The 17,483-nt window shown below is 37.9% G+C and overlaps 1 protein-coding gene across 3 annotated transcripts; it reads right to left on the reverse strand.

Moving 5' to 3' along the window:
* Positions 1-5,288: 5,288 nt before the first annotated feature.
* Positions 5,289-15,983, reverse strand: LOC127414818 (malectin). 3 transcript variants are annotated; one of them, XM_051653148.1, is made up of 6 exons: positions 15,597-15,983; positions 15,245-15,449; positions 13,771-13,949; positions 12,133-12,309; positions 11,056-11,113; positions 5,289-8,368 (listed from the first exon to the last, which is right to left on the reverse strand). In XM_051653148.1, exons 2-6 carry the CDS (start codon positions 15,444-15,446, stop codon positions 8,127-8,129), a joined length of 858 nt encoding a protein of 285 aa, XP_051509108.1. In that variant the 5' UTR covers positions 15,447-15,449; positions 15,597-15,983; the 3' UTR covers positions 5,289-8,126. The 3 variants fall into 3 exon arrangements, with proteins under 3 accessions (XP_051509108.1, XP_051509110.1, XP_051509109.1); XM_051653150.1 differs by lacking the exon at positions 11,056-11,113; XM_051653149.1 differs by having other exon boundaries at positions 15,245-15,983.
* Positions 15,984-17,483: the final 1,500 nt, after the last annotated feature.

The raw sequence follows: 17,483 nt of genomic DNA on the forward strand, positions 1-17,483 counted from the left end.
TGATCTCCTCAGTCCAGTCTGCTCTGTTGATGACTTGAAGCCACAGCCATCTACGAGAAGCCTCTAAATCATTTTCAACAAGGATTGGTCTACAGATAGTTTTTTTAAATTTTTTATCATTCAAGATACAGTAGCTAATATTCATTCAGAATATTGTAATTTTCTATAATAAACACACTTATTACATCATAAAAATAACTGAAACCGCTTAACTGTTCAAACAATAATTTTTCTACTCTCAATTTAACAAAAATCTTAGATAATGAATCAATAATTTTGCAATTTTTATAAAGTTATAACAAACACCACAAAAGCCTATTGTTACAAAAACGTCACATTTAGTTTAGTTGTTATTTAGTGGAGTGAACTATCTCCAGATGAGTTTTCTACTGTATGTACTCTATGTCATTAACTCATGACTTGAGTTTTTTGAATTCGTCTTTTGAAAAGAGCAAACCACTAGAAAAAGTGATTTTAATATCAAGAGACTAACCTGGTAAAATAAAGGTATAAAATACAAATAAAAAGATTGCAGGTAGTTCAGATTTGTTCACGTAGGCCAGTAGGCTGCAACAAATGTCTTTCATGTGTTTTGAGTGAGTCATTAAACCATTGATAAAGCACCGGATCATTCAGTCAAAACAAGTCTAATTATACTTTATTAAAATATGCGTCTACTAAGAAACTTCAGCAGAGTGTTTAAGCATCATAAGCATTTCTCCGCAACTGACAACAAACATATCATTTTGTGATCTATTGTGCATGACTATCAAGCTATACAAAAGGACAATATTAGCCTAAAAATAATTAGATTTTATTACATCCTGAATCCTGCTGTCATTGAAATGTCATTAGTCACATTTACTCTTAATCCAACCAGCCCTTTTCTCTCCTTGTTAAATGAGATTACTGAACTAAACGAACAACCTCCCTCCTCTCCTTCAGTCGTTCAACAGACGCTGATCCTTGCTCGTTTACTAATCGACTGGGGAAATGGGGCGTATTCGTTCAGTAAGTCAAACCAATAATATGCTCCTTTACAGCCTGGACTTCACTCCAATGCTATTGGTTCGCACTTTAATCAGTCTTTACAGGTGGAAAAAAACACCAATGCAGTCTCACGCTTTAAACTAGAGCAGTGCTGTGGCTGTTTTAAAGATCTGCGTGCTGATTGCAGTCACAGATTTTTAGGGGGGCTGAGATGAATTTAAGGGGGCTGAAGCCCTCCTACAATGCATCCAGAAAGTATTTACAGCGCTTCACTTTTTCCACATTTTGTTATGTTACAGCCTTATTCCAAAATAGATTAAATTCATTATTTTCCTCAAAATTCTACAAATAATACCCCATAATGACAACATGAAAGAAGTTTGTTTGAAATCTTTGCAAATGTATTAAAAATTAAAAACGAAAAAAATCACATGTACATAAGTATTCACAGCCTTTGACATGACACTCAAAATTGAGCTCAGGTGCATCCTGTTTCCACTGATCATCCTTGAGATGTTTCTACAACTTGATTGGAGTCCACCTGTGGTAAATTCAGTTGATTGGACATGATTTGGAAAGGCACACATCTGTCTATATAAGGTCCCACAGTTAACAGTGCATGTCAGAGCACAAATCAAGCCATGAAGTCCAAGGAATTGTCTGTAGACCTCCGAGACAGGATTGTATCGAGGCACAGATCTGGGGAAGGGAACAGAATAGTTTCTGCAGCATTGAAGGTCCCAGTGAGCACAGTGGCCACCATCATCTGTAAATGGAAGAAGTTTGGAACCACCAGGACTCTTCCTAGAGCTGGCCGCCTGGCCAAACTGAGCAATCAGGGGAGAAGGGCCTTAGTCAGGGAGGTGACCAAGAACCCGATGGTCACTCTGACAGAGCTCCAGCATTTCTCTGTGGAGAGAAGAGAACCTTCCAGAAGAACAACCATCTCTGCAGCACTCCACAAATCAGGCCTGTATGGTAGAGTGGCCAGACGGAAGCCACTCCTCAGTAAAAGGCACATGACAGCCCGCCTGGAGTTTGCCAAAAGGCACCTGAAGGACTCTCAGAGCATGAGAAACAAAGACTGAACTCTTTGGCCTGAATGGCAGGAAACCAGGCACCGCTCATCACCTGGCCAATACCATCCCTACAGTGAAGCATGGTGGTGGCAGCATCATGCTGTGGGGATGTTTTTCAGTGGCAGGAACTGGGAGACTAGTCAGGATCGAGGGAAAGATGAATGCAGCAATGTACAAAGACATCCTTGATGAAAACCTGCTCCAGAGCGCTCTGGACCTCAGACTGGGGCGAAGGTTCATCTTCCAACAGGACAACGACCCTAAGCACACAGCCAAGATAACAAAGGAGTGGCTATGGGACAACTCTGTGAATGTCCTTGAGTTGCCCAGCCAGAGCCCAGATTTTAACCTGATTGAACATCTCTGGAGAGATCTGAAAATGGCTGTGCACCGACGCTCCCCATCCAATCTGATGGAGCTTGAGAGGTCCTGCAAAGAAAAATGGGAGAAACTGCCCAAAAATAGGTGTGCCAAGCTTGTAGCATCATACTCAAAAAGACTTGAGGCTGTAATTGGTGCCAAAGGTGCTTCAACAAAGTATTGAGCAAAGGCTGTGAATACTTATGTACATGTGATTATTTTCGTTTTTAATTTTTAATACATTTGCAAAGATTTCAAACTTCTTTCACGTTGTCATTATGGGGTATTGTCTGTAGAATTTTGAGGAAAATAATGAATTTAATCAATTTTGGAATAAGGCTGTAACATAACAAAATGTGGAAAAAGTGAAGCACTGCGAATACTTTCCGGATGCACTGTAAATAGGGTCTAGCAACGACTATGGTTCCTGCCCTTTTTGACTGCTTAATTTCCATGACCTTTCCAGTCGCTTGTAATTACTGAATAAGATTTTTTTTTTTTATTAAGAATTTTGATTCAGATCTATCTGCTAATGATTTGTTTTGACCAATTTGTAAACCGATTTGACTGATTCACAAAAAAAAAAAAAAAAAAAAAAAAAAAACCCACAAGAAATATCAAGCCGATTAAATATTTTAGAGCGGAGCCAAATCTGAAAATGTACACCAATGAGCAAAAACATTATAACCACTCACAGGTGAAGTGAATAACACTGATCATCTAACAAGGCCACATGTCAAGGTCTGGGTAGATCAGATGGTAAGCAAACAATCTGTTCTCATACTCAACATGTTGAATGCAGGAGAAATGGGCAGGAGTAAAGACGAGCGACTTTGACAAGGGCCAAATTGTTGTGGCTAGACGACTGGGTCAGAGTATCTTTGAAACAGCAAGGCTTTTGGGGTGCTCCCAGTCAGTAGTAGTGAGTACCTACCGACAGTGGCCCGAGGAGGGACAAACTACAAACCGGCGACAGGATGTTGGGCACCCAAGGCTCATCGATGCACAAGGGTAACGAAGGCTATCCCATCTGGTCCGAACCAACAGAAAGTCTACTGTGGCACAAGTCACGGAAAATTTTAATGATGGTTTCGGGAGGAATGTGTCAAAACACAAAGTGCATCGTGCCCTGATGCGTATGGGGTTGCACGGAAGAAGGTTGCCTGGTCTGATGAGTCCCGCTTTCTTTTACATCATGTGGATGGTCGTGTACATGTGTGCTGTTTACTTGGGGAAGTGATGGCACCAGGATGCACGTGGGAAGACGACAAGCTGGTGGAGGAAGTGTGATGCTCTGGGCAATGTTCTGCTTGGAAACCCTGGGTCCAGCCATTCATGTGGACATTAATTTGACACGTGCCACCTACCTAAACATTGTTGCAGACCTGGTACACTCCTTCAAGGCAATGGTATTCTCTGATGGCAGTGGCATCTTTCAGCAGGATAATGCGCCCTGCCACACTGCACACATTGTTTGGGAATGGTTTGAGGAACATGAAGAAAAGTTCAGGGTGTTGCCCTGGCCTCCAAATTCTCCAGATGTCAATCTGATTGAGCATGGGATGGACCAACAAGTCCAATCCACTGCAGCTCCACCTCACAGCTTACCGGACTTCAAGGATCTGCTGGTAATGTCTTAGTGCCAGATACCACAGGACGCCTTCAGGGGTCTTGTAGAGTCCATTCCTCGGCGGGTCAGTGCGGTACTGTCAGCTCACGGAGGACCAACAGTGTATTAGGCAGGTGGTCATAGTGTTTTGGCTCATCTGTGTATTTTCACAATAGAAATTTCCATGATTTTCCCATGACTTTTTGAGGCCTGGAAAACACTATTTTAAAAAAACGGAATGACTATTTGCACCCAGGTGTAGATAAAACCTGCCACACAGTAGAGCTATTTGCACCCCAGTAGTCTATTGGAAACATAGAAATTTACGACAAATTGCTTTGACAGTGTGACTTCAGTGGTGTTGGGCAAGGATCTCTAAAATATGTGTGGGGCGTAATATCGGTGTTAAAGTGCCTTTTCGACCCGGGTTCGATTGCGCATTTGTCACTATCTTTCCCCATTCATTTTCCCGTCTCCTCTCAATATTTTATTTAATACTATTCATAATACATAAAAAAATTATATAAAAGGTAGTTTTACTATAGTAATATTTCAGTAACCATGTTTGTTGATGGAAACCATAGATTTGATGCAATTAACAATTTGTTACTACAACAGTAATATGGTGTTTATATAGTAACCAAGTTCAATTTTGTGGTTACTATGATCTTACTACAAAATACCATGGTGATACTATAGTTACTGTAGTAAAACCATGGTTAATTTTTTTTTTAGTAGGTTAAGGTTAGGTTTAGGGGTTGGTTGTGTGTCTGTGGTACAAAAAACACAAAAAACATGCTGCAGTGATGCTCATACACTGTATGATAGTATTTAATTAGTGGTGCAAATAGTATCTGCCACTATTTACACCAGGGTGCAAATAGCAACTGCCTTTAAAAAAATCCCTATTATTTCTAGGTTTTCCATGACCGTCGGAACCCTAAGTAAATATAATAATTCTGATAATTCAAATACATTACATTATTGTGGCAGACGAGTAACAATACAATACAAAAATAAAACAATACAAAAAGTGGCTTTAAAAGTAAATAATTGTACATTGACTGTAAAGTGCATTGATTGTTGAACTTCTAAAAAGGCACCACACCAATAGTTATCAATAAATAATACAATTATTTCTAAACCTAAACTAAAACTGATTGTCAACAGTCTAATGAATGAAACGGCGTAGATAAGTGAAGGCAAATGTCCTATATAAAAAAATAAAATCAAAAAAACTTCAAGGCCAGTTAGATAAAATAGCACATTTATTAAAAAGAAACCGCATCAATTTGCAGTTCTCAGTTCAGAAGCCTCTCTAGGACAGTGGGGGTAACAGTTCTGTTATTATTTCACCAGTTTCCATGTTCTGTTCAGTTCACAGGGAGGAGGGTTAAAGGGGGACTGGTAGTTCAACAGAGACATGTCTAACATTATCCGAGGAACTACATCCTGCGACAACAGTTTGTGTGGCATGAAGCAATACACATGAACTCTTCACGAAAGAGGGCACAATGAAGGACCTCCATGTGGTCTTCGGCTACTGTCCAAGGAGATGTGTATTTTGATCAGGTGACAAAACAAAGAAAAGATGAACCACAATGCAACAAATTAACAGAGATCAAATCTGAGAGCACATAATGTTAAAGCACATGAGGATGTATTCAAATTTAAGGCAACAGGGAAAAGTACATGATGAAAAACAGAAAATAAAAAGAAACCTAAAAAGAAACCAAAAATGCTTTAAAAACAAACATCCGACAGTGCAATAATTCACACTAGTAAATCTAAAGATCCTGAGGAAAAAGCAACTGCTTTTGACAAAGTGTCCATATTTTTAATATTCAACCCATATCCTTTGCTTATATTATACAACATAAAAAGAAATCCAACCGTAAATTAACTACTCTCAAAATGATTCAAGCGCTTTCTGACAATAAGTCAGAGTGTCTGTGACTATCTGCAAACCATATCACTGTCATTATAAAGACCATTTCCACAACCAGAACAAATTTCAAGGCTACTCCTTCAAACTTTAACAAGTGATTTAAAAACCCAGACACCCCAATAGTAAGAGCATTAACAAACAGCAAAAGAAAAATAACCGTATGGCACAACAAATGTGAACAAAGTACCTTATATACACATGCACCGTGTAAAAGTTCATAAGAGGAACAACAAAACTCGTGACTTTGGCGACAATAAGCAAACAACTTTCTGCAACACTCTAATAACTGAAAAAGGTGCTTCAATGTTATCATGAAAGGCAAAACGCTGCCCTCCCATCGTGAGAGGGTGAAGACCAACATAAGTATTTTATTTTACAAGTTAACGGAAGAGAAAGGGTCAAGCACTCACACATGGGACACAATCAAACAGTACAGTGGCATGATTGTGTCATTATTGAAAGAGTCCGATGGTTTCAGCAGTGTGAGAGGTGGTCTCTTGGTAGCACACAAATCACATTTTAAGGCAAGCTTGTATGACCAAAATTAAATGAACAAAATTGCAGTTTAGAAATACCTGGGTGAAAAAACGACATACAGCCATGATCGTAGAGACAAAAAGGATACAAATTGTAAGACATAACATATACTAGTCACAAAACATGCTGAGAGAATGCATTTTTCAAAGAAATTAAATTGATGAGGTGGAATGCAAATGTTCCCAGATTTGGTGAAAGTTCACTTTCGGCCACCACTCAACAGTCGCAATTATCATTAAATCACAAAGGAGTGCGAGCTTAAATGACAGCACTGAAATTAAGCCACTTTGAATACAAAATTCATGCTTCACATCTGCATCCATACTTCACAGTGTATGGCAGGCATGTATCTGTTGAACTATGCATCATTGGACGCAATCGATCGCAGGCAACATTTGTCAATCATAGCATTATCAGGAAACACTTTTCATTTTCACCACAACTGGTGGTATTATGTGTAAACACACATAAATCAAAAAGTTTCTTTGGTGGTGGTGTTAAAAAAGGGCCTGGAGGAAAACTCAGTGATAGTGGCAAAAAGAAAACATGGTAATGACAAAAGTCCATGCAATGTTAATTTAGACAATAATGCACACTGACCAATCAAATCAAATGCTTTCCAAGACACATCATGTACCTATATGAGTGGAGAAATATGGGCATTTAAAACTTTCAATTAGCACTTCTGCTCAATACAATCTTAATGTCTGGGACCCAAATGCCAGTTTATGAAAGACCCACTTTATGTTCCTAATTAAAGGGGGAACAACTATGCCCAACTTTAGCAGAAAATTGCATGTATTATTTAATGCAGAAGATATGCAGTAATTTTGAGACCAAACTGTCCTTGTGAATGGGGAAAAAAGAATAATTTACAGCTGGATATTAAAATGTGTTGCTATGCAAATATGTAATTGAAGAATGGGAAATAAGGTGATTAACATTGTTCTTAATGCTTCTTTAAATCATGAAGACAATGAAAGAACCTGGAGTAACAGAAAGCTTTGAGTGTTTAATATATCTCCTGATTACCTGCCACTGAGGGTTGTGTCAATAAGGGCTTCAGAGGTTTCCTGTACTATTTCTGCCTCCCACTGGAGGCCAATGAACAGCAGATCAATGCTATAGGTGATCAGAAAATACTCCTAGCCAATAATTTACTATGAATTAGGACAGGTGATCTAGGAGCGTCCCAAACTCTTCCTCTTATCTCTTGCAAGACCAGACAAACCAGGTTTGCAAAGTGGTTTGTCCTGCCTCACGTGTGTGTAGGTGTGCATTTATTCAATACCTCTTGGATCTCCTCAAACTAAAACTGATATTAAATGTGTACAAACACACACACACACACACACACACACACACACATGATCTCGCCCTCGCCCTCGTATTTTCTGGGTCACCTTTTTCAATGAGGAGCAATCTCTCAAACCTCCACATTTCTGCATGCTGAGTTCCTCACTCATCTTTTGTTTTCTCTCTATCTGTTATAACTTCAATCTGTATTCCTTCCTGTCCCCGCAGCTGTGTGTCCCTCCCCCCACCCCTTCACAGCCTGATGTCAATCGCTTTTCCTCTCCCTCTCTCGTTCACCTGGTTCCCTTCACAGTCGGCAGAGGCAGAAGAGGGTGGGGATGAAGACCCCGAACGCCACTAGTATAGGGAACATCAGGCTGCTGTTATCAGTAGCATATGGGTTGGGGGTGCGTGGACCGGACCGAACAGGATTCTTGGAAGCGGTGGAGGCACTCTTCTTTTCGCCTTCTCCAGCCTCAACCTCATCTTCTTCCTCCTCATCCTCCTCTCTCTTCTCCAGCCCAGGATGTGGCTGTAGTTTTGGAACATCTGATAAAGTTAGGGAATAAACCAGAGGTTGTTAGAGGCATCATAGACAAAAACATCTTAACATAATTGAAAAAACTGAAATACATTTTCATGACTCCATAACTAAAACAACATAAATAAATACATTCTAGTTTTTGATACTCTGTATATTATAAAATTATAACCTTTACAACCAGCCTTATTAAACATGAAAATGCCACTAGATGGTGATAAAACTAGATGTTCTGAGAGATTTAACAGCATTAAATGATATCAGTTAACACAATAAAGGGATAATTCACCCCAAAATGAAAATCCCCTCATCATTTACACACCCTCATGCCATTCCAGATATGTATGACTTTCTTCTGCAGAACACAAACGAAGATTTTTAGAAGAAAATTTCAGCTCTGTAGGTCCATACAATGCAAGTGAATGGTGACCAGAACTTTGAAGGCCCAAAAAGCATATAAAAGCTGCATAAAAGTAATCCATAAGACTGCATTGGTTTAATCCATTTCTTCAGCAGCAATATGATAGGTGTGGGTGAGAAACAGATCAATATTTAAGTCCTTTTTACTATGAATTCTCCTCCCTGCCCAGTAGGTGGCGATATGCACAAAGAATGTGGACGTGAAAATGGAGATTTACTGTATAGTAAAACAGGACTTAAATATTGATCTGTTTCTCACCCACACCTATCATATCGCTTCTGAAGACATGGATTTTACCACTGGAGTCTTAAGGATTACTTTTATGCTGCCTTCATATGTTTTCTGGAGCTTGAAAGTTCTGGTCACCATTCACTTGCATTGAATGGACCAACAGAACTGAGATATTCTTCTAAAAATCTTTGTTTATCAGAAGAAACAAAGTAATTAACATCTGGGATGGCATGAGGGTGAGTAAATGATGAGAGAAATAACATTTTTTGGGTGAACTCTCTCTTTAACTTTGGCAGCCATAAAATGCTAAAACTAAAATAAAAACTAAATATATTGAAAAAATAAAGTAAAACAGTATATGTATAAACTAAACTGACAGGACATTGAAAATAAAGAAAATATACAGATATAAAGCTATCTGGTTAGAGGAAGAAAAAAAAATATTCTAGAAATCAAGGCTCCCACACCTTTAGACCAATGAGTTTCCACGACTTTTCCAGTTGCTCGTGATCACTGGATAAGGATATTTAAAAATCGTTTATGGACCTTTTTTTTTCTTTTACAGTTGTGATTGAAAAAGAGGCTGTAAGGGATAGATGTACACATTTGTTCAATGGGTTGGACATCTTCGTGTTGATCATCCAGCTGACGAAACATTAAAATACATCATGCCAAAAAGAAATCCAGCTCCAGAAAACAGGGGTGTTGATAATTAGACATGATCTAGAACAGTGCTTCTCAAACTTTTCAGGCCAAGAACCACCTTCGATCAAATCAGAACATTCAAGTACCACCTAGTCACCACCAATGTTCACTCAAATATTTTTTCTGCCTTTGGCAGATATACATTTTTAGCGTAGTCTTAACGATTGTGAGCAACAAATACAATGCCATATTTGATTAATATCAATATTCCTGTAGTTTACACAATCAGCAAGAGTTTGTTTCTAAAATCAAACATACAATATTAACATTTAGAAGTTTTGGAATCCAGTTCAAACAAACTACTATATATATATATAAATTTTGGAGCTTGGGCATTGCTAGACCCTATTTTTCATCTCAGCCCCCCAAAAATTATACAGCTAGCATCACACTTAAAATATGTGATAATGTGCATGTGATCTATGAAAATGGCAGCTGCAGTAAGCTATATGAGGTTCATTTTACTCTGAATCATGCCCTTACCAGTCGTTAACTTTAAAACTGGTCAAGCTAAGTATTTTCCTTCCTTCTAGTCATAGGCGGACTCGGCCATAGGTGACATAGAGGCAATGTTCATCACATAGCGCTGCCTTGCACACAGCTGTCAGACGCGCACTCCATTTCTCTGTCCCTCATCAGAGCAATCTTCCAGTGAAATCAAAAACAAAATACAGCCAAATACAACCCAGTGTCTTTGAGTCAAAAGCACCATTTAAGTCTGAAGAATGTGTAAAATAAACAGAATGATATCTTGCCTCAATCGCATCTGTTTTTGCTGTTCTATTTTCTGCATGGGAATAATATTGTGCTGTGCACATAGAGATATCAGCGCAGCCGCGCGCAACGAGAATGTTAATCCCCCCCCACCAATAATCAATCAAGCAAGTACAACCCCCCCAATTTTTATACCATGATCAATGGAAACATGTAAATGCTTCATGCTGCAACACACCCAATGTTCAAACCAAATCTACGGCGTTGAAATATGACGTTCTAAGGTCTATAGAGACTAAAATCACAAAAAGTGATTTCTAGCCAATGAAACATTTTAGAGAGGAGAAGAAATAGAAAAGTATATATATTTACTAAAGAAATTCCCATGACGTTTTAAGATTGTATTAACTTCCATGACTTCTCCAGGCATGGAAATCACAATTTTTAAATTGGGTAAAGTAAATAATATTAAGTCAAATTCCCTGATATTTTCTAGTTTTCCCATGACTGTGGGAACTTCGAATATTAGTAGATTGGTACTTGACAGAAGAGGACTGAACTGATGAAACAGAAATAACGAGACAGACATGGTGCATGCAGACAAATCCAAGGGGTCCCTCTCACCTTCTAGCTTGCCCTTCATCACATACAGTGCACAAACCTTGGGGTTGTCATAGTAACCCTGTGAACACAAGAGATCAAGACATTTTAAGGTTTAATGCTTGAATGCATGCAAACACATGGATCCAGTGCAGAAAATATGCAAATCAATTCTAGCATATTCTGGATGGCGACTGACTTGCAGGGTTTGTAACAGTGAATACAAGGTTTGAGGCGTGCACATGGTCAGGCCTGTGGCTTTTAGCTCTTTTGATTTCTTCTTTGAACCTCAAAAATTAATGATCAATATAAATGTTTTTATTTTATGCAACAATGACTACTTCTCTATACTATCGCAAAAGCTTCCTGAACTCTATTTGGCTGTATTTTGCTATCAAGGAACACAAATTAAACTAACAGCAAACTATCCAACTCAATCAAACAAGAACTTTCCCTCTGGTAAAATGGAACGGTTTGCCAAAATTGAGTTGCATTTCACCAGGTGCAAAAGCGTGAAAAAAAGAACAGAAAATGTGATGATTTGTGCATTGACTGACAGACAAGTTAATGCGTATTGCTTCGCCATATCCATTATTGTCATCAGGCTCAATGTACACAGTTCCTCAGAAATTAATCGCTGGCAGAAACCCCATAAGCCAAACACGTTTGCTGTTTACATAAGAAAAAAGGCAGCAGCTTTGGAAAAATCAATAAAATAGCACTACTAAAATAAGAACTGTTTTAAGCGACCACAATTAGTTTAGACAGAATTTGTCTAAAAAATGGTAAGACTACACTTTTTCTAACAAAAAAATGAATGTTCTTTTAGCAAACAAGAATTAAAGGGCTTATTACATTGATCCATGTCTGGTTTATTCAATAAAAGATGACTGAATAGCTATTACTCAAAGAGATTGTTTTTATAGATTTTAGAGTGCTGAAACTGAAACCAATGTCTAATTCCATTCTGTTTGTTTGAAAAATATCTTGATCTTGAAGGGCTGGGGAATCTATAAAAAACTTGATGCAAGTAAAATCCACTTTAACATCAAATGCATACGTTGTTTCAAAGGTATACAGTAAGCATAGGGTGACTCTTACCTTTACAAACTCTACCGTGAGTTTCCCATTAAAGGTAGAAACTTCTCCATGCACACTCAGTTTTCCTCTTTTTATTGAAAATGGCACTATTTCATCATGAGCTGTGCTGTGGCCCACACGGTCAAAGATATCCAGATCTTTCACCACAACATGGCCATTCAAACGCACATCAAAAACCTGAGAAGAGTGAACAAATGGTTTAAAAGCCAAGAAAGAGATGAAATCAAACACTAGGAGGGAAAGCTGTATGAAATAGAAGGGCTACGGGTTAGAACATCAAAGTATAATTATCATGTTCAAATATCAACTAACAAAAACTACACAAGGATGGTCCTGTTTACACCTGGTGTTAATATCAGACTCTGCTATCCGATCACAAGTGGTCAGGCGCAACAGATCGACATTTACGTGTAGTAGTACCAACTGCCTCAAATGCATCACCTTCGACCACTTCAGATCGGATTTCGAGGGGAGGGTCTCTGTTTTCATGACTATATGTATCATTTACTAGTTTTACTGCTTGTTAATAAAGCAAAAAAAAAAAAAAAAAAAAAAAAAAAAAAAGTTGTGCACTCTTCAAGGTATAGTTCACCCAAAAATGAAAACTCTCATCATTTACTCACCCTCATGCCTTCCCAGATGTTTATGAATTTCTTTCTTCTGCAGAACAAAAATGAAGATTTCTAGAAGAATATCTCAACTCTGTAGGTCCATACAATAGATGTGAATGGTGACCAAAATCTTGAAGCTTCAAAAAGCATATAAAGGCAGCATAAAAGTAATCCATAAGTCTCCAGTGATTAAATCTGTCTTTAAAGCAATTTGACAGGTGTAGGTGAGAAACAGATCAATATTTGAGTCCTTTTTTACTATAAATTCTCCTGCCTGCCCAGTAGGTGGCGAAATGCACAAAGAATGTGAATTTCCAAAAACAAAAGAACATGAAATTTAAAATGGAGATTGATAGTAAAAAAAAAAGGACTTAAATATTGATCTGTTTCTCATCCACACCTATCATATCACTTCTAAAGATAAGGATTAAACCACTGGAGACTTATGGATTACATTTATGCTGCCTTTATTTGCTTTATGGAGCTTCAAAGTTCCACCATTCACATGCATTGTGAGGACCTACAGAGCTGAGATATTCTTCAGAAATCTTTGTGTTCAGCAGAAGAAAGTAAGTCATAAACATCTTGAATGGCATGAGGGTGAGTAAATGATGAGAGAATTTTCATTTTTGGGTGAACTAAACCTTTAACATGATCTGAGTGACTGCATGTTGATGTAATTTATGTATATGTGCATGCATGCATGGATGGATGGATGGGATTTTCCAAATTTTCTGTTAAGTCTGTTATTTTCTTTTAAAGCCATTTGTAACTGGCAAAGTGTAAAACCATTATTTTAGCGCAATGGATGATTTACAGGTGATCCCTTGTTGTCTGGTACGCATCAGGACATTTACACAGAAAATATGTGTAATTTCTGCGGAAATTACACGTTTTTTGGACCCCGTTTACACCCATGTTTACCGCTTTCCACTTTAGATTGGATCACCTGAAACAGATCTAAATACCAGATGTAAACATTGTGTGATTTTATGAGGGTTGCAAGCAGTGTAGCAGAAATTCTCACCTTTTGTTGAGACTGAGCGAAGTAAACCTCAGCATATTTCATGACTAGTATATAGTCTCCCTCTTCCCTGATGGGTACTTCATATCCAAATGTATCCTCATTGTAGCGTTCCGTCTGGTAGAGAATCTGATCCTCTGGACTGGAGCGCAGTATAGGCAGCCGAACACCATAGTCTGATGCTGGAGATGAGAAAACAGTGCCAACATGGCCAAAAGGTGAATGTGGGAGCAGGTGTACATGCCGGTTTGTGCTTCATAACATGCTGATGAAACGTTAAACTAGAGGATGTTTTTTAAAAACCTCTGTTAAGAAGTGGCCTCATTTTAGTTCTTAAATCTATTTATAGCCAACAAAGCGCAGAGCGGAAAATTAAGAATTTGAAACCGTGGTAGTTTTCTGGCAACACTGACGCAATAATTTGACATCTGACAGAAACCCATGGTGCATAATGTTTTTACAGAGCTTTCAAATGGATTTCATAAGCCCTTACATGTGCATGAATGCTGTATTTTTCATCTGACTCAGGAAGTGACAGTCATCACATTTCAAGTGATAGTAACTTCCTGATATGTTCAACAGTCCTAATAACCAGCTACTAATGGACCAGATAAACCAAAAACCAATCCCTCCCTTCATAAGTACTATTTATTATGACTGATTTATGCTTCACACAATAATCAAACTGCAATAAGTGCCAACAAACTAACAAGAATACCATCCATTCTTAGAATTCTTTATTTGTACAGTGCTTTTCACAAAACTTATTGTTCCAAAGCAGCTTTACAAAGAATAGTGCCAATATTTCAGCTCTGTTGGTCCTCACAATGCAAGTGAATGGTGACCAAAACTTTGAAGCTCAAAAAAGTACACAAAAGCAGCATAAAAGTAATCCATACAACTCCAGTGGTCTAATCCATGTCTTCAAAAGTGATATAATAGTTGTGTGTGAGAAACCGATCAATTTTTGAGTCCTTTTTTTTTTTTTTTACTATAAATTTTCCTCCCTGTCCAGTATAGTGCACAAAGAATGTGAATTTCCAAAAACAAAAGAAGAATGTGAAAATAAGTGGAGATTGGTAGTAAAAAAAGGACTTAAATATTGATCGAAAGTCATGCACGTCTGGGATGGCATGAGGGTGAGTAAATAATAAGATAATTTACATGTTTGTGTGAACTATCCCTTTAAAAAATACTGCAAATCAATAAATGCTAAATACTTACAATAATGTGTTTTTATAAAACAAGACAGTGCTGGTATGTTTTTGTTTTTCTCTCCATCTTTATACATAACATAGACAGCTTATTCATTCACTAACAGCTAACTGCTCTTGATTGGTCACCAAACCTGGTCTGGAGGACCAGTTGACTGGTTTAAGGGTGGTTTGAGACACATTTTGCTGGTCAGGCTGGAAGACCATCTTGAATCATGTTTTATAAGCTGGCAATAGCCACAGCGTCATATTTAAGCACTCACCTTTCCCCAATTTTCCTTCCAGTGGATCTTTTTTATAATGAATGCCGTGCACGTCTGTGTGCGCGTCCCCGCCGGCGTTTACAGCCCAGATAACTCGCTCAGCCAGACTCGGGGCCCCGCTCTCAGCCCGACACTCTTCCACCAGCAGCCACAACGCCGCGAGCAAGAGCCGGGCAACACAGTGCACGGTCACCCTCCTCATAGTCTAATACAGTCAGAGGGGAAAATACAAAATAAAGCAAAAACTAAAGGTGGAAGAGCAGTATATGTGCGGAAGTCAAACCAGAATGCCAGTGTGCCAAATGCTAGACCTGACACTCAAGCAATATCAGCCAATATCTGACAGGCTTACTGTGCAGTCTGCGAAATACTCCCTGTAGTGGACGGCCGGCTCCGTTCAGATGCTTTACGTTGAGCCGTCCAAATCGACGCACATTTACCCGCCTGATAGTCGGAGTTTAGCTTTGGGTGGTTAGCTGGCTAACTGACTTCCCCCTTTGCTCTGTCATCAGTGTGGCAGCTGTTGTCTGCAGGTATATTCCCTTACATCTGCACCCCTGTGTGCGGCTCACGCAATCTCCCCTTTAATAGATGATCGTGCGCAGTGCTAATTCTGCGAGTGTAGTGATCAATGGAGACGCTTCGATGTATTTTGCGCCTGAAATCACAGTAGTTTCTGACCACAGAGGGCCGCCGCAGCACTGTGTGGGTATGTGTGCCGTCAGCAGCGCAGGTTGAAGGGATGGAACCAGCGAGGAGTGGCAGACTAGCATGATGGTTAGCTTCTGGTGGAGGCGGGACTTTACAAAGATTAGCCAATCACACGAAAGCAAAAACAGGTTCTGCTTGTTGATTTGCTTGTTAAAGGAATCGATTCGTTCAAGGAATCAAATATGACCAATCACAAAAGGTGGAAGTGTCCAGAACCAGCGAATCAAGTGTATCAACTTTCACTTACTTCCTCACATAAATTTGCTGGATTCAGTCCATTGGTTTGTTGTGCATGCGAGCAACGATACGTTATAATATAATATAATATTATGATATCTTTTATTTTATATTATATTTTTTTATACTATATTGTATTTTATAATATTATACTATATTGTATTTTATTACATTTTTTATTTGTATTATATTATATTATATTATTTTATTTATTATATTCAGTGTTGGGTAAGTTACTCTAAAAAGTAATTAATTACTAACTACTAATTACATCTTCTACAGTGTAATTAGATTACTGTACTAATTACTCTGTCTGAAAAGTAATTGCTTATTACTAATTACTTTCTAAAACCCTGATCAGCCTCGACCAAATGAAAAATACAAGGATAGCCATGAAATTGTTCTTTTAGTTCTTTCAAATAAATCATATAACATCAAATAAATTATTCATGAATTGGCCAAAGAATTTAAGGGGGCAGCATTTAATTCGAAAACATACATTTTAACATACATTTAGACGTTAAATTTCGATTTTAAATTCACTATTTTTTATATAGAATTGTTCTATAGTCTATACAGTATTTAACACAATTACATCAGAAGTAACTGTAATTAAATTACTGAAAAATGTACTTTTTTAACGAAAAAGTAATTTAATTACAGTAATTAATTACTTGGTAATGCATTACACCCAACACTGATTATATTATATTATATTATATTATATTATATTATATTATATTATATTATTATCAGCAAGGGAATGTGGTGTTAAATCTGTGCCAAGTCAAATATGCGGATCATGGATGGTCCGATGTGGTGACCCCTAACGGGAGCAGCCGAAAGAAGATATTTTATATATATATATATATATATATATATATATATATATATATATATATATATATATATATATATATTATTATTATTATTATTATTATTATTATTATTATTATTATTTTATACTATATTGAATTGTATTATATTATCCTTTATTATATTTTATTTGTTTATTTATATGACATCATATTATAAATATATATCTTGCACTCCTCACAGCTGTAGTGATATATGTACACTGTATATAGATATATGTAGCCTCTTTTTAGCACAGGGTGGCAGCATTTTTAGGCCTGTCGTTCTGCATCCAGAATATCCCGTATTGGTCCGAAGGAAAAAGCCCGTTGCCATGACAACACGAACAGTCTGTTCCAGCCGCTGGGAAAGTGATGCGCGTTGCTGAATGATTTGGAGAACAGCTGAGCAGACACAAGAAAAATTGTTGCTCCTT

The sequence above is a fragment of the Myxocyprinus asiaticus genome, chromosome 24, assembly GCF_019703515.2.
Source record: "Myxocyprinus asiaticus isolate MX2 ecotype Aquarium Trade chromosome 24, UBuf_Myxa_2, whole genome shotgun sequence".
Lineage (NCBI taxonomy): Eukaryota > Metazoa > Chordata > Actinopteri > Cypriniformes > Catostomidae > Myxocyprinus > Myxocyprinus asiaticus.

Bases quoted from the DNA above. Each gene is read 5' to 3' on its own strand.
- LOC127414818 (XM_051653148.1), bottom strand. From the start codon at position 15,446: ATGAGGAGGGTGACCGTGCACTGTGTTGCCCGGCTCTTGCTCGCGGCG. The intron at 12,310-13,770 runs GTGAGAATTTCT...CACTCTTCTCAG, and splicing joins TCGCTCAGTCTCAACAAAAG to GTTTTTGATGTGCGTTTGAA. The intron at 11,114-12,132 runs GTAAGAGTCACC...TTGTGTTCACAG, and splicing joins TCACGGTAGAGTTTGTAAAG to GGTTACTATGACAACCCCAA.